The following is a 22979-nucleotide window of genomic DNA, read 5'->3' as shown; positions in this document are numbered from 1 at the left end:
TGCCAAACTTTACGGGTAAAATCTGAATATTGTTCTGTCTACATCAGATATATGTTATTGCTTTCATGAGCAGCCACATGCTGATTTATGGCAACATGCTATTTATTTATCAACATTTACATTGTGGATTTTTAAATTATTCTAATAACATAAGGCCAACAAGTTGGTCATGATGTTACTCCTTTAAAGTCTTCCTTTGAACATATATATAAATCAACTCTCCTTTGATGTGAAATTGGAGATTTCATAACTGTGTGTTTACTTTTTGGTTTAAAAAATAAGCTGAGGGGAAAACAAAAAAAAACCCAACAAAAAACAAATAGTACTTTGTATCTCATTAAAAATAGTTTCTAGTACATTAAAAACTATATTGTTTTAGGAAACAAGAACTAGAAAGAGTTGCAAAAGCATTTGATTTTTTTAATGACTGATAGTTGACTGCAACCATTCCATTTTTCTTCAGGCACTGCAACATGTCTGCAAACTTTCTCCTTTAGTACTGATTAGTGTGAAGTGGATTCATTTTTTCTTTAAACATTTAAATGCACCTTCCCATCTTCCTTCATGTAAGTGCTTAAAAAGGAAATTCACTAGAAATTGTGAAGTAACAAGGACAGCTGCAAATTTGTTTGGCACAGTCCTTTCTGTAAGTGATGTAACATCAGGAAAGCACAGATGAACAATCAGGTTCCTGCTCCTATAAATTAAAGAATTTTAACTCTTTTGACTTGGAAACTTTTTAAGAAGCAACAAAAGAAATGCTCCAGCACTCTAGAATCAGCAGGTTTTCCCAATGTAGATTGAGAAAAAGACTAATGAAGAATTACCGTCAGAGAGTTATAAGGTAGTCATGCCTTGGAAGTGTTCAAGGCCAGGTTGGATGGGGCTTTGGGCAACCTGGGCTAGTGGAGGGTGTCCCTGCCCATGGCAGGGGGGTGGCACTGGATGGGCTGTGAGGTCCTTTCACACCCAAACCAGTCTGGGGTTCTATGATTTGCTGTTTGGCCTGGTTGCTGTATACACACATGAGTAATTTCCCTCCTGTGTGTAAATAATTTCCGGCTGGACTCTTGTTCCTGCTCCGTCACACAGGCAGGTGAGTGTCAGCTCTTCCCAGCTCCCGGTGCTGGCCATCCAATTATTCCCAGGGGAAGAGCTGTTGAAATGAATGGAGTTACTCCAAAGTTTAATTGTGCTTCTGAAACTGAAGTGATTTACCTGGGCAATTAAGCCGAGAAGGATTCAGCCCAGCTGTCTTTGCGTGGAAATCAAAGGCAAAAGTAGCCCTAGTACCCCAAATCCTTTTGTCCTAAGGATTTCTAGGAGCAGTGGCAGAGCGAGGGATGTAATGTTTGCGTCAGAAGGGTGGGTCGCCAGGAACAGAGTTTATAAACATTTTTACACACTGGAGATCTGCACTGAGATTCCTCCATCAAAGTGTGGGGTGGGACCCCACTCTCCCTGGTGGGAGCCCTGCAGCATCTTAGCAGCTCTTTTATCTTGAAATTGCCCTCAGCTCCTGCAAATGACTAAAACTGTTTTAAGCAGCCTCTTTGCATAAGGACTCTTGGCCTCAGGGAACCCCAGCTGGTATAAATCGACTTCAAAGGATTTACATCAGCAGCAGATACATCCTCCTGTCTTTATTCTCCCTGTAAAGCACCGGGAACACCTCTGATGCTGTACTCCAAAGAGGAACAGGAACAGGACTAACAACAGGACTATCGCCAGAGCCGGTGTGGGGTTGGAGAGGCCAAGAACTATGTGTGCGTCTGCATGGCTCTCCCTAACCTTCCTAGGAAAGGAAGAGAGTCTTCCCTTCCATAACGAACCAGAAAGGTGGGATTTTCCACACTCAAGCACCAGGAAGATTTCCCACATGTGGCTGGGTGCTGCCCAGGACTCCACCCCAAATTGCACATGGTGGCCCCAGAGCCAGCGTGCTCCCAGCATGCTTGGATTCCTAAATCTATCATAAACTAGGCCAAATTTTCTTCCTCTGCACAAAAATGAAGGCAAGCAAGCTTTGCCTGCAGAGCCATTTGGTTAGGATGAGGTGAAGGACCAGCCGCCAAGCGGTTGAAGGAGCTGCCGTGCCCTCAGTGCCGACGCCACCACCCTCCCACGCGCCCGCAGAGGTCCCCAAGGTCATGTCCTTGCAGAGCCTTGCGCTGGGGTCAGCGCTCAGCCTCACGCTGCAGCTGAAGAAGTAAAAGCAAATAGTGCAACTGCTGGTGCAGAGAACGTGAGCAGCCAGGATGTGGTGTGGGAGCCAAGAGGGGAACTGTGAGTGAACTTTCCCAATGGTAATCAAGGAAATTACCGCACGCACGCAGGACTGGAAAGCTGGAAAGAAACTGTGATTCCCTCTACCAGAGAATACATGAAAAAGGGTCACTGCTGGTAATCAAAGAATGATTCAATTTCTGGGAGATTTAATTTGGTTCAGATGACTTCTGCAGTTACTTCAGAGCAAGCAAAACAGGAAAACTCCATGCGATGCGATGGCTTTTTCTCACACAACTCTCCAGATGGTTTTAGACCTCTGTGACTTGCTGGGAAGATCAGCTGTACCACCATGTGTATTTGGTTATGAAAAATTTCAGTTGGGGCTTCATCTTATTTATGTTATCTGCACTCTTTTCATCAGTTGAAGGTGTTAATTGCCTGGCCCTGTGATCGGAATTTGGGGTAGAGAGAAGGGAGCCCCAAGCCCGTTTCCTGATTTTGCATCTTTTTAAGGGAAAACCCCCTCCAGTCGGGGTGGGCATCCCCTCCCGTGTGCATCCTCGTGTGCACACACGTGTATTCTTACGTGTGCCTCAGTTCCCATCTGTACAGCAAGGTTATCAGTGCTTATTTCCTTCGTAAAAGGCACCGAGGTGATTATTAATTATGAAAATAACAGCACAGGTCCACATGTTGCTGATAGGCATTATCATAATTGCCGAGCTGAGGGCCATGCTGCGCTCATGCACGAGCTCTTTAAAGCAGCATCACTTCTGTTTGCTTAATGGCAGAGCAGTTGGTATTTTCTCATTGCTAGCGTGCAATCTGTTTGTTTTACCCTTTGCTGTCAAATCGATTTAACGAAGGGATCGTTACAGCGGTTTGCACATGACATCAGTCATTGATCTGTGCAGAGAGGCAGCAACGTGCTTTCTCCTGCAGGCGCCGCAGGCAAATGGCAAAACAGTTCAGAGGAAGCAGTGTCGCTCCAGAGCATCCTGACATCAAGGAAAGCTCAGGAAAAATCCCAAATACCCGCCGTGAGCAGTGAAGACATTGTGATTACCGAGCACGCCATCAGCATGCCTCGGTCCGTGCTGAACCGTGGTAGTTTTAAAAGGGTATCGTGTTATTAAGTAAATCCTGCTTAGGTGCCAGCATCATTCAGATGGTAAATGGCAATAAACTTTGCAAAGCATGTGGGTATTCTCATAGCACTGCGGGTGTCTCGGCCGGGTTTGGCACCCATAGTGCTTTCAGCAGTGCTGTAATATTGCCGTCTGCGTTTATAAAAGGTTGCTGATTAAAAGTCTGGAAAAGCGAGCAAGATGAAGGCTGTTGGAGGAGGCGAAGGGGACAGATTTCTGGTTAAAGATCAGATTCGAGAATCCCAAGGTCTTTTATCTGCCCTCATCTCTGCTGCAGATGGCTTGGGTGACCTTGCAGAGGCCGTTTAATTGCTTTGTGCCTCTGTGAAAAGGCAGCACCTACCCTGTGTACTTTATGAAGCCACTTGTGAGGTAAAGGTATTTTTTCAGATATTCCTCCACCACTTGGGATTATTTGTCTGAAAGGCGTGATTGTATAGAAAAGCCGACTGATTCAACATGGCTTAAAAGTTGTTTGTGTGGTCATCTGATTATGGTGTTTTCCTTGTAAAGATAAAGGTCTTGATCCAGAGAAATGTTTCAGCACATGCTTCACTGTAAGTCTGTGGGAGTGCTCACGTGTTGGTGGCTGGTGCTTGTGACTGGCGAAAGTACGTCACTGTGAGGAATGATAGGGTCAGAGCTCTCCTCTCCTCCTACAGGCTTTCTTTTACTTGTTTTTCATTCTTGCTGCCACTAAGGTTTCTCTTTGGAGTTTCAAAAAGACTTTTGTCCCTCTTGGTTGGCATGAGGTTTTAGCGGAGACCCTGTGAGCCAAAGCCCATGACCATGACCCAGCACTGTGGGATGCCCTCCTGGGCAGCCCGCATCCTTCACATCCCACCCCGCCTGTATCCCATGAGATGGCACCCTTCACATCCCACCCCATCCATATCCCGTGAGATGGCATCCTTCACATCCCACCCCATCCATATCCCGTGAGATGGCATCCTTCACATCCCACCCCATCCATATCCCATGAGATGGCAACCTTCACATCCCACCCCATCCATATCCCGTGAGATGGCATCCTTCACATCCCACCCCATCCATATCCCGTGAGATGGCATCCTTCACATCCCACCCCATCCATATCCCGTGAGATGGCATCCTTCACATCCCACCCCTGCCCGTATCCCATGAGACGGTATTTACTGGTTGAGTAACCCGGAAAGTGAGGCCTCGCTGTGTGACATTCACACTGGCAGGGCAAGGCAGGTTGCTGCAAGAGAAGACAGCAGAGGTGATGGTGGCAGAGTCCAAGCAGATAGCACCCCAACTTTGGTCTGCGCAGATAGCCATGTGGTAAAAGGGAGGTGGCATCAGCTTTCCACCTCTGATAATCATGAATTTAAGGAGAGAAGAAGGTGGGTTCACAGCTTCATTTGCTCTATGGCTGACAGGCTGAGCCAGAGTCCCATCTGGATGGTGCTGAGCGGTGGCTGGAGCTATGCCTGGCCAGTGAGGCGGGATTTTCGTGGTGCTCGGTGCTGGTCTGGCAGCCTGGGCAAGCAGGGAGCTGCGGGCTGTGCCTGGGCTCTGCATGGGCAGTGTGCGGGCTCTGGGTCTCCCTGCCCGTCAGCTCTTGCAGCGGGGACCGGGGCCGTGATGCAGCACAGGCTGTCCCCCATGCCCTGCCTGTCCCGCAGCACGTGAGGAAGCCTCGTGACGTCATGCCAAGCGAGGCTGATCACATTGAATGAAGGCAATTGGAGAAAGGAAATAATTTTAGAGCAAAGATTGCACTTTTATTTTAGGAATCCTGGCCGCTGTCGTGTGGCGTATTGCAGCCAGCAATCACCAAGGACATCCTAAAAGCAGTCCTTTTAGGATGCATCCTTAAAGCAGTGTGAGTGCTGCACATCAGCGGTGATTCCTTGCTGTGATCTGTATCGCATACGCAGTACAGTGTGCTTTTCTTTTGATTTGATGCTAAAAGGACAGCTACAGCTTCCTAATAAAGTGATTGCATTTCAGTTTAAAATAAAAACTAAAGTAATGATTAAATCTTGCAAATGGGATTGTGAATATATTCTTGTAAGAAAGAATTTATTGATTGCAGACTGACATAATAGATTTAAGGTTATTATCAGTTTATACCTTTTACCTGGAAAATATTTCCAGTTTGTAAAGGTACAGTTTGCTACCTTGCTATGTTTTGCCCTTTACCATGTAGGGGGAAAAAATGATGATCACACTGAAAATGTGAAAAATTATGCTTTTAAAAACCTGCACATGAATACTTGCTTTGAAAATCCTCAGACTCTCTAATGAAGAGGATTAAACCAAAGCAGAAATGGAGAAAAGACTACTGCCTACTTTTGACTTATTTAAGTATGCACAGAGCTTCCTCCATTTTAATCTTCCTTATAAAAAGATGGCTGTGTTACTAAAGCTGGCAACCCCTCAGAAACCAGCATCATTTTTTTGTCGTACGGTTCAGCTGAGCAAGGCTAATGTGGAGTGGGGACCCCCTTCAGCCAACTAAGCAACCAGGACGATTCATAATTCATAAGTGCTTCCAGCCATCCAGCTGAATACATTTGGATTAGTTCTCGTTTCTTCGTGCAATCCCTGATTTCATTATTCTCTCCTGCGAGCAAATACACCCACATTCAGCCCTCTGCAAAGATGCTATGCCAAGCTTGGCTTTGTCTGGGATTAGCAACTGCCGGGCTTTGGGGATCTCTGCCTTTGATGAACGCTGATTTTTTTTATTGACCGGGGAAGGGGGGTGTCCGTGTGCCCGAGGAGCTCTCCTGTCTGACCGGCGATTTCTCCGTGAGGATTTGTGGACGGTGGCGTGGAGGTTTCCAAAATGCCTGAAGCAAACTATTTGTTATCTGTATCTTGGGGTTATATTAAGGTGGGTTTAAATCCTGAAGGCTTATAAACGACTGTTTTTTTGTGCTGTATTGCTTGGATAAAACCTCTATAAGGAAAACGTGCTTTTTAAATGGTTATTTATGTGTACTGTATGGCAAGAGCTAACCATATGTGTGTACTGTGCATGCGGCATACATGTATGTAATTTTTTTTTCTCCTTTGGGAATTCAGTGTTGCGGGATAAAATGATGCAGCAATGAAAATGTGTGATTAGAAAATGAGGAGGATCATAGAATGTAAATCTGGGTGAAGAAATGCTTGAATCCTACATTTTACTGTAATGATCCAAGCAGATCTTCAGATTTACGGCTTAGTTCTCCCCTGTTATGTTCTGAAGATCTGCAGTTGTCTTTTACTTGCATAATTCAAAATGGAGCAAACTTAGAAAATTCAGAACAAAAGAAGGCTATGGGATGTGGAATTTAAAATCAATACAAGAATTTGATCTTTCAGAGAGATTACCCAAAAGGTTGTCTTCTCATTTGTTACAGTAAAAACTAATATGTGTCTTTGGAGGAAATTCATTTTACAGTTTAGTGTACTGAAAAGAAATATCTAGTCATGATGATGCTGAACAGTATCTAAGTGAAACCATATGTCGCTGACACCATTGCAAATATCTCCAGAATTTTGCTTTTGACATCTTGTTTGTGGACTTGCTTGTGATAAAGCTTTATTAATTTGGAAAAGCATTCAGAAAAATGCCATGTTTGTGTGTGTGTTCTTCCCCTCCTAGTTCAAGAGGATGCTGAACCGGGAGCTGACACACCTTTCCGAGATGAGCCGCTCCGGCAACCAGGTGTCTGAATACATTTCCAACACTTTCCTGGGTAAGGCGTCGCATCCCAAGCTTTCGCGTGACTCAAAGATAACGATTAATGGCAGCCTAATACCCACCAGTCGATACTTGCACCCAGCTTTCCTTTGGGGCAGAGCATTATTTAAATGTTTTGATTTTTCACTTTTAAAATGGATATGGGGAAGAAAATAATACAGAGTTTGAATAAGTCTATCCACAAAAGAATTCCGTCTGCAAACCAAAAGATTTTTCTGTTCAGATTGAATTAAGCTATTGGTAGCTGCCTTATGCATGATTTGATTTTGTGTTGACCTTACGGAAAGGACAGTCACACAAGCCCAACTGCACACTCTCATCTGTGCAACTACTGCCTCATGCAGCCGCATGCAGAGAAAGGGTTCAGACAAGTAGGTTGAGCCCAGGCATTTCATTTATTATATATTTGCTCATTTTGCACCAGAAGTCAGAATAAACAGTAAAGAGAGTATTTTGCATGTCATTAGTTTTGCAGGAGCTCATAGGACTACTGGCATGAATTAATCCTCTGTGTTTACAAAGTATACTTGTTATGCAAAATATATTTTTCGGTGTTTTCAAGCAGCTTTCAAATTTGTGACCATTTGCATACAAACCGAAGCTTCGCACAGGACCTTCATATATATATCTCTGAGTCCGACAGCTTCAAACGCTGAGTGTATGTGGGATGCCGGAGCTCGTGGGGGACTCACGCCCTGCGGTTAAGATGGCCCAGAACGCATTCACTGTATGACACACAATTATTTCCATTAAGGGATTTTAAAGTGATTTCAATAGCCTGTTGCAACTGGAACTACCGCATGCATTTAGGACACATCACGTCATTAATAATCCATATAAGTCTGTAGCTGCTTTGTGGGAATCCATTGGCCCTGTCTTATCATTCAGCTTAATCACAACATCCAGAACATGAATTAATACAGGGAATAGAAGCAAGGCTGCCTAGCTGCCAGCCAGCAGGCCACTTCTTCAGCTGGAGAGCCTGGAGCATACACAGCGCGCTGGGGAGCATGACCACCATGGCATTTCCAGGGAGTTTGTTGTTCATCAGCTCTTGCCAGTAGGCATATGTCTCTGGAGCAGGATGTGCTGCAGCAGAAATACTCAATGTGGCTTGATACTGTGGACCTAATATAAAACTAATAAACCACACGTACACTCAAGTTAGTGGAGTCTGTATCTCAGCAGGGGCTAATTAGCTGAAGCCGCTGCTGGTGCTAACGGGGCTCTATTGTTCCCTGTAGTCAGGCTGGGTCAGGTAAATGCATTTCCCTTTGCAGGTCTTGACAGTGGTCTTGTTCATTCCTATTCTGCTTCTTCTCACATGTTCTGTAACGGTGACGTCCTCACCGTTTTGTGGCAGTATGAGGGCCACTCAACCACATAGGGCCCTGTTAATGCCAAGTGGTGCAGGGTCTCCAGAATGGGCCAGATTGTGACTTGATTGCTCACATTAAAAAGAAATGAGTAAAGCTTTTAAAAGGAGCTTAAAGCTTTTTTAGGAAGTCATGCTGTTACATTTTTATGAATTACTTTTTCCCTCCTAAAATTTGGTTTAAAATTAAATGAACGCACAAAATAACAGGAGTCTACAACGGAGGAACTTGAACAAACAAAAAAAAGAAATATGTGGATAGAACATTCATTTCTCTCCAGTGTGGGTTAGATGGGGATAACTTACAGATATTAGAACCAAATAACGTGACGCCATTCAGTCTCTTGACTTTACGAAATGAGCTGAGGAAGGCACCAAGAGGTGATGTCCTCCGCAAAGGGGCCAGTCCCACACTCGCTGTTTGGTCAGTGAGAGCAAGGACACCGGCTTTAGATCCGTATGAAGGACAAAGATGAAAAATGGTGGGTTTATCATTGGCCACATCATGTAGATGGGGAAGATCACGATGGCCTTTCAGCACAAGCCCTTTCCTAAGGGCAAGGGTGTTGCTGCTGCCACCACTGTGGGGACGTGATTTAACAAATTAGAGATTTGTTCAAGTATGTCCATGTTACGCTGCCTTAGCGTTAGTCATTGCTAAGGAGATTATATAGAGGAAAGTCCTTCTGTTGTTCAGCAAAGACACACAAGGGAAGCACCATTGATGTCAGCTTGACTGTTGTTGTGAATAATGGCTTCCTTCTTAATTGCAGTGTAGCAGACACACTGGTAGTTCTTATTTCAGAGATTTTTAATTAAGCCAAGGCAAAAGTAACTAACGTCTAGATGCTTAGTCCCTCCAGAGGTCCTCAGAGATGCAAAGGTGCAAAGAGATTATTGTAGCCTTTTCTAAAAGTTCATGAAAAATTGGTTAGTATGAAAGTAATGAGCCACTGTATCTCCATTTTAATGTGGCAAATAAATCAGTTGTAAAGGCAGTAAGTAGCATATGTGGATAGATTTATTTATTAAACGCATCTCCTCAGCCAGGTTTGTGCTCCACTAGGAGCCCACTTCATGTGCACTAATATTGTTACTATCTCTGAGCATGACAACAGAGATATGGCCTGTGCTTTGTATGTTATTTTATACATATTTGTAAAGGGCAAACCTTTAATAAATCAGTGACACCAGTTTGTTATTGGGTTGGTGTTTTAAGAGCAAGGGGTATGGAGATGGGTTTGGCCCTCATAAATATCAATGGACAGAATGTGAAATTATATGCTTATGTACTTTATTGGGGAAAAATGTGTTGTTTGAATATATATTTTAATTTCCTGAACATAGGTAATAAAAATTAATTCAGATCTAGCCATAAGCAGAACCTGGTGCCCTTCAGGCATGCAGAGCTAGCTCCTGGACATGCGCTGTGTCCCCAAGCGATGCAGCTTGAAAATGGCTACGATGAAAGCAGCCTGGCACTTCATGTCCCAGCAGGGCTCCCTGGGAAGGTTCAGTCTTGCAGAGGGCAAACAGGGGTTATGTGACTGCTTTGCTTTGATATTGGTGCAGTTCGGTCCCAAAATCAGAGAAGCCTTTCCCCAGCAGAAACACCTGGGTTTGAACTGGGTTTGAGCAGAGCCACTTAATCAGCAAAGCTAAGGGTTGATGTTGAGGGGTGTGATGGGTGCTCACACTGCGAACGATGTTGACTCATTGCACCTTTATCTGTTACAGACAAGCAGAATGATGTGGAGATTCCTTCTCCCACCCAGAAAGACAGAGAGAAGAAGAAAAAACAGCAGCTCATGACACAGATCAGTGGAGTGAAAAAATTAATGCATAGTTCAAGCTTAAATAACACCAGCATTTCACGATTTGGTGTGAAAACAGAAAAGGAAGACCATCTGGCCAAGGTACGACAGATTCTTGCAGTTCTGGGAGAATCGGTATTATCTGGAAGCCAGGGATGGACTGCCCCCACCTTGTAAAACTGGAATCGGTATCCCTGAGGTGGTGTGGCCATTACAAATGCTGTAATTAACGGTACCAGGCCCTAGCAGCATATTTTATGTTCATAAATTCTTTGCAAATATCCCTAAAATAATAAAAAAAATGTGATGAAGGCTGAGGAGAGCAGTTATCAAACACAGGAATGTATAACAACGCTGTGTCCAGCAAACTGGCTGGGGGGCCTTTGTCTCTGTCAGGGGATTTCTTCTTGCTACCTGGAAACACACATCACAAGTAATTCCCCTGCCACGCTTTGTACAAGTGCTTTGGCATCAGCCCTTCACAGTTACTCTGTGTTCGTGTACTTTATTAGGGACGCATGTTCATGCACTTACATAATTACCATAATGGAGATTGAATTTGCATCTTTTTAAACTTTTGGAAAATGCAGAAGACGTGATGCAAGTGATAAATGCAGAATTGTCTTGGAAAATATTGTAACCGTTCTCTTTTTGTCCTTTCAAAAGGAACTGGAAGATCTGAATAAGTGGGGTCTCAACATATTCAACGTTGCAAGGTACTCCCACAACAGGCCGCTCACCTGCATTATGTACGCTATATTTCAGGTTCGTGATTTTCTGATCAAATTTGATGTTCTTTTACAACACAATTTTAGTTTCTAATTGCTTTCTGTGTTGTTGCCTTCTACAGTATGACATCCTTATTTGATATATGCATGTATGCTTGTACCATTTATTATACAGGAGCGAGATCTACTAAAAACATTCAAGATCTCATCAGACACTTTTGTAACATACATGATGACGCTAGAAGACCACTACCACTCGGACGTAGCTTACCACAACAGCCTCCATGCTGCTGATGTTGCCCAGTCCACACATGTTCTGCTCTCCACCCCTGCGCTGGATGTGAGTTACCTAATTTGAGCTATGTGCTTTGCGTTGGGCAGTCCTCGTGCTTAAAGGTGGGATGGCGGCTTAAAAGCACATAGGAGAGAAACCTTAAGCTGAGTCTATCACCGGTAGAACTCAGACTTGCAAAAAGCAGCGTGGTGCCGGCTCTTTGGAGGGCTCAGTTTACTGCCAGGGAAATCACCATTAAGAAACCTCAGCAGCAGCTTTCCCTGTAATCTCTGTTCCATCATAAAGAGCACATGCTGCTTGTAGACCTTTCTTCTGAATAAATGTCTTGTCCTCAGAAAACTAATTGATAAAGCACTTTTATTTTTTTTCTCTAAAGCAGCCTCCCAGACTGTTGAGAGATAAAGCACAAGGACTTTTCTGACAAGTTTCTCTTTTCCTTCCTAGGCCGTCTTCACTGATTTGGAAATCCTTGCTGCAATTTTTGCAGCTGCAATTCACGATGTGGATCACCCCGGTGTCTCCAATCAATTTCTTATTAATACAAGTGAGTTCTGTTTCAAGTACAATAATAACTTCATCTGAAAACTTGGAAACTAATGGAAATGCATTTTCCATTATAACAAGGTCACAAATTAGGACTTTCGGACTGCATCGCTTTCTGAAAATATTGTGCAGTAAACTAGTTAGACATTTTGAAATAAAGCAGTAATTAAAATGAAATTCCTAACAAAGGAAGCTATTGTAGTACAATTTGCAAAGCGCCCTTGAATCTTGTGAATATTACTACTTGCTAACGCATAATAATTCTTCCAGTCCTGAGTGCAAATGTTATCATTAATATAAGATAAATAATGCTATTGCTATTGACAATGATAAAGCCAAATTTTGTGGTTCATACTGTGTTCTGCAACAGGCTAAGCATGTATCTTGATTCCAAAATATGGCTATTGTTCTTTTTTGGACAGTGTGTTTGCAGAATTCATGCTTTCTGTTGTCAGTGATTCTGAAGCTGGTAACTAAGTCAACCGAGTGCTATTTTGTTCGTTAGAACCGAGCAAAGGGCTGTTTATATTATACACATATGTGCTCAGATTAGAAAACCGCATGGTCTTGGCACACATGAAGCAAAAAAAGAAAACCTTTCCCAATTTATTGCATACAGATAAACATTGCAGTATGCAGGGCAAGCGTTCGCTGTTTGAAATCACACATTTCACATGCTGGAGTCACATATTTGTGTCGCTTTGCTAGATTCTGAACTAGCCCTGATGTACAATGACGAATCCGTCTTGGAGAACCACCATCTTGCTGTGGGTTTCAAACTACTTCAAGAGGAGCACTGTGACATCTTCCAGAACCTGACCAAGAAACAGCGTCAGACGCTCAGGAAGATGGTGATCGACATGGTATGGACTGTGCACACACTGCTGCTCTTCCTAAAGAAAAAACTGGTATGGTTGCCCGTACTGAGATCCTGTTTTCATTTCTGTAAAGGTATTGGCGACAGATATGTCCAAGCATATGAGTCTGTTAGCTGATCTGAAGACTATGGTGGAAACTAAGAAAGTGACCAGTTCAGGAGTCCTCCTTCTGGACAACTACACAGACAGAATACAGGTACGTCAGCCACGTTTCCTGGATTTTGTAGATTTTGTTCAGGATTGAAGAAACTGTGCTCCTGCTTTTGCTGTGGCTTTTAAATGGACCGTATATAGAAGCTACTGACCTAAATTTTCAGCAATCATTTTCTTCCGTTCTGCACCACAAAGAGGTACAAGGTGGTCCCATATCTTTTAGGTAAAGGGGATTATGTTTTTAACACTTAGGGCATGGAGCTGCAAACTTGCACGTTCCTCTGAAGGTAATCTATAAGGCTGAGTTTTTGAGGGCTCCTGAATTTCCTTGCTGCTTTCTCCCATTTGTTTCTCCTGTTAAAAAAGTATAGTGAGGTTGCTATAGCATTGCAAGATTACAAGAATTTGTAACTCCATACCTAAAGAACTCTCTCACTGAGCTGAAATTAGTGCTGTACAATCTGTTCCCTATATAATCTAATCCTTGATTCACAGAAATGACAAAGCAGTACTGGAACAGGGTTACGTAGTCAGTAGGACAAGATACATCCTGATCTTCTCTCCACTTTGATGGCCAATTTCTTAAGAACAGACTCATGGGAAAACTCTCGTGCATTTTTATTTAAGACTGCTGGTGTTAAAACAGGTCACTCTGTTGCTGTCTAAATCCTTGCGGCCACAGTTAGTCAGGCACATTTTTTGTGTGTGTGGAAGGGATATTACTCATTTAATAAAGTAGGAGCATTTAACCATCTGAGAGCATGGAAGTAAATTTTGAATGGTGGGAAGCACCTGCATTCAAAAACAAACCTGCATGATGTAATTAACATTGCCACAACTGCACCCCGTGTAAACAGCGAGTTTTCTGAAAAACGTATAGTACGTTTTACTTCTGAAGTGGACCATAGCAGCTAGGCTCATATACAGAGATGTTAATATTTTTATAGGCTGTTGCATAATCGAAGAGTCTTGTGGTTAAATGTTCTGAATTAAGCAAGCAGATACAGCTTGCAACCGTCCTCTTTTTCCATGTGATTTTATGAGTTTTCTGATTAATGTAATTGCAGGTTCTCCGAAATATGGTACATTGTGCGGACTTGAGTAATCCCACAAAGTCTCTGGAGCTGTACCGGCAGTGGACGGACAGGATCATGGAGGAGTTCTTCCAGCAGGGAGACAAAGAGCGAGAAAGAGGAATGGAAATCAGTCCAATGTGCGACAAACACACAGCGTCAGTGGAAAAATCACAGGTAATTGGCCATAAGCTGCATTTTTGTACTGCCTAAGCTTGTATTTTTAAAGCAGAGACAAAATTCATCTGCTTTCTCTAGCACAATTAGGCAAACAGCCAGCCGTTCAGAGGGTTGGTTCTGATTGACCCTGACATCCAGCTGCGCCTGAAGCTCATATAGAGTGGCGAGGCTGCTCAGACTCCTTTATGTACCCCTCGGCATCTCCTCGTTTCCAAATGCGTGTTCATCTTGCTGTGTTTGTGTCCCAGTTTCCAGAGTGAGTTGGTTTCCTTTTGCTTCCCAGGCTTGAAAAGTGCAATTCTGATCTCCCCTTCCTTCTGCCAGGTCTCTTCTGCCTTCGCACCCTCCAGGCTCCTTAATTAGCACCTCCTAAACCTACTGACATTGCACCCCATGTTAGACATTTATAGCAATGCCCCCCGCCCCCCGCATTGTGCTGCAGGATTAGGAGCTTCTCCCAGCTGAGATCTGCTTCAGGACACTGGAAAAGTCTGGATGTCAGTTGTTACTCAGCCTCGTGCGGAACAGTTTTCCAGTGCATGATCTGGCTAGTTAAGTTAGAGGTCTGATGGAGCTGCTGTGTGCCAGATGAAGTCAAAGAAATATTTATTTATGTCAATACAAACCTTAAAAGGAGCTGGAGATATCTCTTTTTTTTTTTTGAGATTAACTGGTTCATCCCTAGATTCATAGATTAAACAGTTTCAAGGTCAGATTTTGTTCTGACCTGTGTAGTGCAGGCTGTAAAATTTCACCCAGTTAGTCTGTAATGAAGCTGGTAATTTATGTTTGCCTAAACATATTCCAATCTTCATATAATGGTGTCTTGGTTGTTGTTTTGAAATGACTCGAGCAAGTCATCATCGAGGTTTTTCAGCTTGAATAAGTAACAAAATTGATGATAATTATTTCCAAATGTCCTCTTGGGCTAAGCCAAGTGGTTTCAAAATTATTCACTCAACCGCATGGTGATTTTGTTGGAAAAATCTGTCTTATTTGTTAACCTAACAAGAAGTGAATCCTTTGGCCAGGCTTGGCCAGAAAATGCCCATGTGCTCCACATGTGAGCTCCAATTATTTTTTTTTTTGTTTCACATATGCACTTCACAGAGGTTCAAAAATGGTATTTTTGCTATGCGAAAAGAACAGGAATTGAATGGAATGGCTGCCATTGAAATCCCAACTAGTAGCGAAGGAGAAAGGGAAGGGGCATGTCCGTTCTGGAGCGAAACAAGGAATTGATTGGAAAATAGTATGCAAGTATTTCAGTGCTCTCAATGTTACCTCTCTACATCAAAGTATTTTAAGATCAGTGCTCAGCCATCTGGCCAGCTGTTCCATGAAAGATGACCTTGTTAGGAAGTGACCGATCTCTAGCCATTGGTGCTGTGTAGCCCTTGAGCGTTTTGGGTGGCAGTGAAGCCATCGGCTAACCATGCAGAACTTTTTTTTCCACTTTAAAAGTGCTCCGGAACATGTGCTGCAGGAAATTTTCATCACCTTTTTGTTTAAGCTGCCTCAACAGTATGTTACAATTGAATGTTAATGGTTCTATTGACATCCTGTTGTGTCTGAAGGAGGCATGTGTGATTTCCAAAGCAAACATCTGCACGTTGAGTCTGGCCCCTCTGAGAGCCATTTTCCTGCTGCACTGAAATGTTGTCCAGCGGAGCGAGGAGAAAAGTGACACATTCTGCCAAGACGGAAGAATTTCAATCCTCTTTATGGCCATTCAGTTTTCTCCATCCTGGACGTACGTCCTCTTAGTCAGACAATTGAAAAATGATTTAGCTCAGAGCTTACGCGCCAACCGGCGGAAGGACTGATGGACTCAGCCGCAACCCTCACTGTTTCCACCGCTGGCACGTCACTCCATGGGAGTCGGGCAACAGCGGTCTGTCCGCCTTCTTGCGGGAGGAGTAATGCTTGGGATGAGCTGACCTGCTGTCCGTACTCTTTCCAAAACAAAATGAAAGGAAAGGAAATCTCTACCAGGGCTGGCTCCGCAGAGAAACACAGTGGCTGCTTTGGCAGAGTAGAGGAAAAATGCTGAAGTGTTCAAAGTTGCAGGACCACGAAACAGTTCAGAATAGGTACAAACTACGCACCGTAGTAAAATATATCTAAAGGTCAAACTTCAGTCCATAAAAGCAGTGACATTCGGTGTTAGGATGGCTGCTCGCCCTGGGAGCAGTGGCGTTGTCACAGCCACATGCATACCCTGGGGAAACGCCAGCGTTGCCACAAATGCAGCAGCCTTGTCCGCGGTCACCAGGGAATCCTATCCGAGACACAGCAAACTCAATGCTATGGGCAGAGGCAATGATCGTCTAAAACACCTCTCTGCACTTAGAGCTGGTGAAAGGCATCCGTCAGTGGGATGCGCTGTCTTCAAAGTGATGGCTTACCCCAACTTCTGCAGCGCAGGGACTGAGCTGCTAGTCGGGATGTTTAAAAAATCACGCCTGCTGCCAGGGATGAGATCGGCAGCTCTGTCGCTGAGTTTCCCTGTGGCTCCTGCTTTTAGTTAAACTTTCATCCGAGGTTTCATTTTTGGACAAGATATCAAGCCAGTCCGCCCCTGCAGGTGCAGCTTTGGGTATCAGATGATTATGTCTGCAAGTAGATTGTGCTGGTTTGGGGACTTTGGGTATTTTGCTTGTAAAAATGATGTATTAACAGCGTTTGAACATTTTAGACACCCATCTGCTCCTAGCCGTTCCCTTCTCCTAAGAGTGCCTGTTCCTGTGTTTCTCAGGTGGGATTCATAGACTACATCGTCCACCCGCTCTGGGAGACGTGGGCTGACCTGGTGCAGCCCGATGCCCAGGACATCCTGGACACGCTGGAGGACAACAGGAACTGGTACCAGAGCATGATACCTCAGAGCCCGTCTCCTCCGCTGGAGGAGCGGGGCAGGGACTGTCAGAGCCTGATGGAGAAGTTCCAGTTTGAACTGACGCTGGAGGAGGAGGATTCGGATGGACCGGAGAAGGACAGCGAGAGCATCGGCTACTTCAGCAATACAAAGACGCTGTGCGTGGCCGACGCGGGGGAAGAGGATTCACAGCGGGAGGCGAACATAGAAATCGTGACAGAAGATACGTCTCCTGTCGACACATAATGTCCTGTACCTGTGTGAGTGGATTTTCGACACTTAATGAGCATGCAAGCAGTCTGACGGACTAGCCTGCAGCCTGGGTCTGAGGCCTGTGTCTAACATTGGCTGAAAGATCTTCCCAGCTACTTGAGATTGGAGTCAGGGTTAAAGATCGTGTAGTGAATGATTGCTCAGGAAATTAACAGATGATTTACCTTGTGGTTTAAGCCTTGTCAGCTAAGAGCATCGTGTTGTCCTGGAGCTGGCTTGGGTCGTGACTGAAGAGTAAATGACACACAACTGAGAGATTTTATACTGTTAGTTTTGGAATTTATACCAGTTAGACTGATAGAAACTACTGATTAATAACTCTCCATATAAACCTGTCCACCTGACCACCTGTCTGCAGACCTGTGTGCCTTCTTTGTAAACACTTTCATGTCTTTTCAAGAGTCTATTAATTAAGTACATGGAGTTTAGTATAAAAAGCGACACAAAGTGTTTCAAAATTGACGGATACTTTTTTGATTCTTCCTGTTACAAGAAGCAGTCTTCCTTTTTTCATGGGCAATACCTGTCACTTTATTGCAGTTAATCACTTTTACAGGCTAAATAGAAGGGAAACCCTCTGTTTTGCATTACTGCACCTTTAATCGTCTTCTTAATACCCCAGGCGACCCGTTTAAAGTCACTTCATGCCATCGTGCACCATCTCTGTTCGCTTGCTAGGAATAACAGTGTTTTTTCCTCAAAGGGGTTTTATTTTTGTCGTGCGCAGGATAGAGGGTAGTTTGTTTCCATGGCACGGTGCAGTACATATATAAGTAAGCGTGATAAGGCGGCGTGTGATGCGTGTTCTCCCTTGGCAGCTCCTTGGCTCAGTGGAAGTTGCACGCTCGGGTATTTGTGTTTCTCTCGCCTATCGTTCACGTTTCCTAGGTTTAGGTCCACCGTCCTCCTCCTGCACTGCCTTGAGCTCTAACACCTCCATTACTGTTTATAACAGTGTATTTATTACGTAATGTATATACTGTAATGTTTTGTAAGTTATTAATTTATATGAATTAACATCGCCTGTCGGCGGCGGCGTTAATTGTGTAGAAAACTCGGAATAAGAGTTGCCTTTTTTTCTTGTAACCTTTTGTATTGCATAAAATCCAAGAACCTGAACATAGCTGAAGAGACAGACGCAACCCAGGAAGGGCATTTGGGTGGCAGCCGCCCGCGGGGGGGTTTGGCTTCACAGCGAGCCGGGGGGGGAACCGGACACCGGGGCAGCGGGCGAGCACGTGGAAGTGTTGGAAACCGAGAGGGGGGGAACCCAAAAAAAAAAAAAAAAAAAAAACCCCCCCCATGAACGGGCCGGCTTTTAAATGTCACGTTCCAATTTCTGAACAGCCCAATGTGACAAAATATGACAAAAATGTGAACTGATGTAATATGACAAAAATGTGAACTGATGTAATAATTGTGCTGTGAAACTTCTTCTGACAAAGCTTGTCCGGCATCGTGAGCGGTGTCAATCTCAGTTTGTAAAATATGTTTCAAGCTTTTGGTCCAACTTGTGACTAACTAGTTAATGAAAATAGCACAGTTGTGCATGATCAATGGGTTTGTATGTCTGTTGAACACTGCATTGTTCCAGGTGGTTATTTTATTGTTTCCAAAAGTTTCACACAATGTATGTTATAGTATTATATATTGTGTTCAGATGCATTCTTAAGAGATTTTTATATGAAGTGAATAAATGAAAGCATGACCCTGCCTGTGGCTCTTCGTGCCGATTTTTTTATCGGGTCGGCGTGGGCGGCATCTCAGCCGCAGGTGAAGGTGGCTGCGCTCGTTGTGCCGGGCTGGGACCTGGCCGGCACCACCGATGCGGCAAAACCGGACCCTCCCGTGGCCGAAAGCCAGCGGACAGGCAGAGCCCTTCTCTTAGGAACGGGAGGAGAAGGGGTTCTGCGGCCGGAGGCCATGGACGCCCTCTCCGTCGTGCCGGCTGCGAGACCTTCGCCTTCCTGAGCGGCAGCCGGCGGCACAGCGGGGCCGGTGGCGGTGGCAGCGGCGACAGGAAGGCGGTGCAGACAGGAAGGCGATGGCCGTGGCCGGCAGCGCGGCCTTCGCCCGACACGGGGCGGCACCGGGGCCAGCTCGCGGGCTGCTTTCATGTCCTGGCCTGACCCAAAACAACAGACTTTCCAGTAAAAAAAACATCCTGCTGGCAGGCGGTGGGGGGAAGAGGGGACGGCAGAGACCCGCAACACCTCCCGGGGTTTCACACAGCACCTTGCCGGGGTTGTAACCGCTGGTGAGAACTTCTAGGTGGTGCTCGTGCCAGTTTCTCTTTTCCAATGCGTTCACCTCTATGCATCGTTCACACGCGCCGTCGCTGTGGCGGCTTCGTCCGGCACCGTGCCCGTGGCTCCCGGGGATGTGCAGGGATGGGAAACGGCTTATCGGGCTGGAAAAACGTGTGCAGTCCTGGGTGGAGAATGTGGCCACCGAGGACAGACAGCACAGAGCCAAAGTTGCAGGTGAAGCAGCAACCCGGAGCCAGCAGACGTGTCGCGGGGGAGGTGGCGTGCCCACCGGGTGCTCTGCCCCGGCCCCCTCCCCTCGCCCGCCCTGCCCTCCCCTCCACCAGCCTTCCCTTGCTTGCTTTCCTTTCCAGTGACCTAGTTCTGCCAGGCAGCGGCTTCGTCAGTACATGCAAACACGGTGGTGTCGCTCTGGCACTGAAATAACAGCCTCCTTTCACTTCTCCTTCTCAGCAGCAGCAGAGAAAATGCTCCGATGGCAGCTACGTTGCAAAACTAACCCAAATCGCCCGTTTTCCTTCCATTTTTGGGGTGGGAAATCCCAGTTCAGGTGTGGGATGGCTTGCTGGCTCAGTTTTCCTCCTTTCCTCGGGGAACAAGCAACGCGTCTTGGCCCTGCTTTACCGTCCTCGCGTCCAAAACTCCCTCTGGCCCTGAGCACCCCGTGGGGTTTGCATGGTTTCCCTTCAGCATCGGAAGCACGTCCGCACGCAGGCAGCGATGCGGTGCTTCCCCCTGGCTCGTTAGCAGCCCGGGTGGACGATGCAGGTGGGTGCCTGCTCCCCCTCCCCAGCGGTCCTCCTGCGGCTGCAGCCCCGCTGCCTCCTGCTTGGGGCTGGGAATCGCCGCTGCTCAGATATTGGGGGAAAAACAGGATGAAAAACAAAACCTGCAGCAAAAACGGGGCAGAAAGTGTGCCTTTCCAGCGAGAGGGGGGCTCCCAGGTCTGCAACTGGGGCGTGCAACCGGCTGGGCAACCCGGGCGTGCAACCAGCTGTGCTACCGTTGTGTGCAACTGCAGTGTGCAACTGTGCGTGCAACTGTGGTGTGCAACTGTGGCGTGCAACCGGAGACTGCAGTTGTGCAATTGGGGTTTGCTCTGCAGGCTCACTGGTGCTGGGTCCAGGAGGGGCTGGGAGGGGGGGCGTGGATTTGATGGTGCGGGACCCAAGCCCAGCTGGGGGGGCTCAGGACCTCCACCCTGGGGGCCGCAGGATGAGAGGGAGCACACGCTGTCCCCTCCTTGCTGCCCGCGTTAGTGACAGATGTCACCCACAGCCCCCACTTCAGTGGTGGCTGAGTGGCAGCCGTTCTTGAGGACATAGTTTCCCGCTGAGGCCACCGAGCTGGGTTTTCAGGGGGGATTTCCAGCAGCTCTAAACCCACCCTCGGTCCTGGGCACGAGCCGCTGTTCGCTCCAGGAGCGGAGCCGGCGCTTCCCGGCAGCGCAGGGACGAGGGTCCACGGAGCCCCCGCCGCTGCCAGGAAACTTCTGACCCGGAGGTCGGCGTTGTTAATAGAAACCATGATGCAAAGAAATAAAATAAAAAGCCAGCTCTCAGCTCTGTTGCTTTTTCCCATGCCGTAGAGCTCTGTGCCTGCTCTCCTGGGTGTGGGGCTGGTTTTCCATGTTCTTTTTCCCCCCCAGTCCGTAGGACTTAGGGATGAGCGTGGGCATTTCCACCTGCCGTCCACCCCAGCGATGCACGCCGGTGGCTGCAAGCCAGTGCTGGACCCTGCTACGGCCCGAGCCGCTCGTGGTGCTCTCCACTGGTAAAAAGTGTTGAAGAAACTCAGGTTTCTTCCAAGGAAATGCTTTGAGAATGCGGATTTCTCATCCCAGTAACGACACGCAGCAGCAGTTTTGTGCCAAAGCCATCGGACTGGCCTTTTGGGGTGTCCCGTGCCCCTCACCGCAGGCCTGGCTGGGGCCAGGGACGCAGGTCCCTGCGCTGGGGCCACCAGACGCTGAACATCAGGATGCCTGAAGCCACAGCAACCGCTTCGGGTTTGCACACACGGCAAAAACACCTTTAGAAATGTGCTTTTATTGCAACGGGTGCTCGGTGCCCGGAAGCCCAATGCTTCTGCTCACGTTTCACACACACCCCCCTCCCCGCAAGGTTTGCTTCACGTCCGTCGCGTTCCCATGGGGGACGCCCCGCGTCCCTGAGCACACCGTGGCCCACGGGCCTGTGTCGCTCTGTGCCAACCAGCGGGATGGAGCGTTTCCCAGGTTAAAATCCAACCGTAAGGATTTGCAAAGTGCTGGAAGCGGTTTGCTAGCTGAGGAGATTTGGCTTAGAGTTCACCTAAATGTCCTACAGGTGAAAAAAAAGAAATGAAAATCTGAAGCGTTGACAGTTTTATAGTCAAAAACAGGAAGGAGGTGGGGGCTGGCGCACAAAGCACAGATTTTATCGAATCTGCGGTGCTGGAACCGAGCCCGAGGGCTCACGGCACCGGTAACCTCCGTGCGAGGGGGAGGTGGGCGTCCCGGTCCAGCCGCGGGGCCACCGGCCGGGAAGGCCAGGGCAGGTCGTGGCCTAGCTGATGCGCTCTCTGTCAGCTGCGCTGCTGTGCTTTCAGATGTGCTCCCGTGGTTTAACTCTCCCAGGACTCCCCTTCCGAGCCGTTCGGCTGAGCGGCCCCAGGCTCTGCTGCAGCTGGAGCGTCCGTGGGGCTGAGGGCACGCGGCGACACGAGGAGCTGGGCCCCCGAAGGTGCCCGGCCCCAGGGGCTCCCCCATCCCCACCAGGGGATGCACCCCCATTGTGGGGGCAGGCCGGGCTCTGCAGCCCCCCCCTCCCCCAGCCCGGAGTGGGCTGTCCTGGGACACCCGTCGGTGTTACGGGGCCCCGTGACACCAGTGGGAGCGCTGGGACTCGCAGCTTGTGTTGGTGACGCAGTTACGCGCGAGGGGCCAAACGCTGCCTTCGCTCACGGCAGCTGGGCCGGCTGTGGTTCACACCCCCCCCAACACCCGGCTTGGCACTGTTTTGGGGGGGCTGCAAGGGTGCTGGTGAAGAGCTGACCCACGGGGGGACAGTGGGACCAGCCTGGAGACATCCCCATCCCCATGGCAAGCTTCTCATTGCAGAGAGGAGATTGCTGCAATTAAAAATACATATTGCAAAGGGGGTGGGTCCCACGCAGGGTCCCCAGCTCCCCTGGGTCCCCCCCGCCCCCATTGCTGGTGCTGGAAGCAGCTTCAGACGGGGCCGAGCAGAGGGTTTGGGTTACACAAAATAGTTTGGGCTCATTTCTCCCTCTGCCCCCCTCCCGCCGAACTGCCCGGGGTGGGCCCTGCGAGCGGCTGCTCCGGGGTGCACCACGCCGTGGTTTGGGGGGCAGCTTGCCACACGTTGGGGTGCATCACGCTGCATTTTGGGGCTGCCATCCTGACCAGGGGAGGGGGGCACCG

The 22979-nt window shown here is 47.1% G+C and overlaps 1 protein-coding gene across 6 annotated transcripts in view; it reads left to right on the top strand.

Annotated features, from left to right (window-relative positions):
* The window catches only part of PDE4B (phosphodiesterase 4B), a 213070-nt gene extending 194069 nt beyond the window's left edge, over positions 1-19001 (top strand). For 5 of the 6 annotated variants that reach the window (XM_075759159.1, XM_075759161.1, XM_075759162.1 and 2 more), the window contains 9 exons: positions 7000-7093; positions 10211-10389; positions 10954-11052; positions 11191-11355; positions 11755-11854; positions 12562-12716; positions 12805-12927; positions 13952-14134; positions 16896-19001. In XM_075759159.1, the coding sequence (XP_075615274.1) occupies positions 7000-7093; positions 10211-10389; positions 10954-11052; positions 11191-11355; positions 11755-11854; positions 12562-12716; positions 12805-12927; positions 13952-14134; positions 16896-17261 (1464 nt within the window). In that variant the 3' untranslated portion in view covers positions 17262-19001. Of the gene's footprint in view, positions 1-5751; positions 6244-6999; positions 7094-10210; positions 10390-10953; positions 11053-11190; positions 11356-11754; positions 11855-12561; positions 12717-12804; positions 12928-13951; positions 14135-16895 lie in introns of those variants that run through there. The other variant, XM_010301248.2, reaches the window with a different exon arrangement.
* The last annotated feature ends 3978 nt before the right edge of the window (positions 19002-22979 follow it).

This window comes from Balearica regulorum, chromosome 8 (assembly GCF_011004875.1).
Source record: "Balearica regulorum gibbericeps isolate bBalReg1 chromosome 8, bBalReg1.pri, whole genome shotgun sequence".
Lineage (NCBI taxonomy): Eukaryota > Metazoa > Chordata > Aves > Gruiformes > Gruidae > Balearica > Balearica regulorum.
Note: the sequence above shows the minus strand (reverse complement) of the source record. Positions and strands in the feature narration are given on the sequence as shown.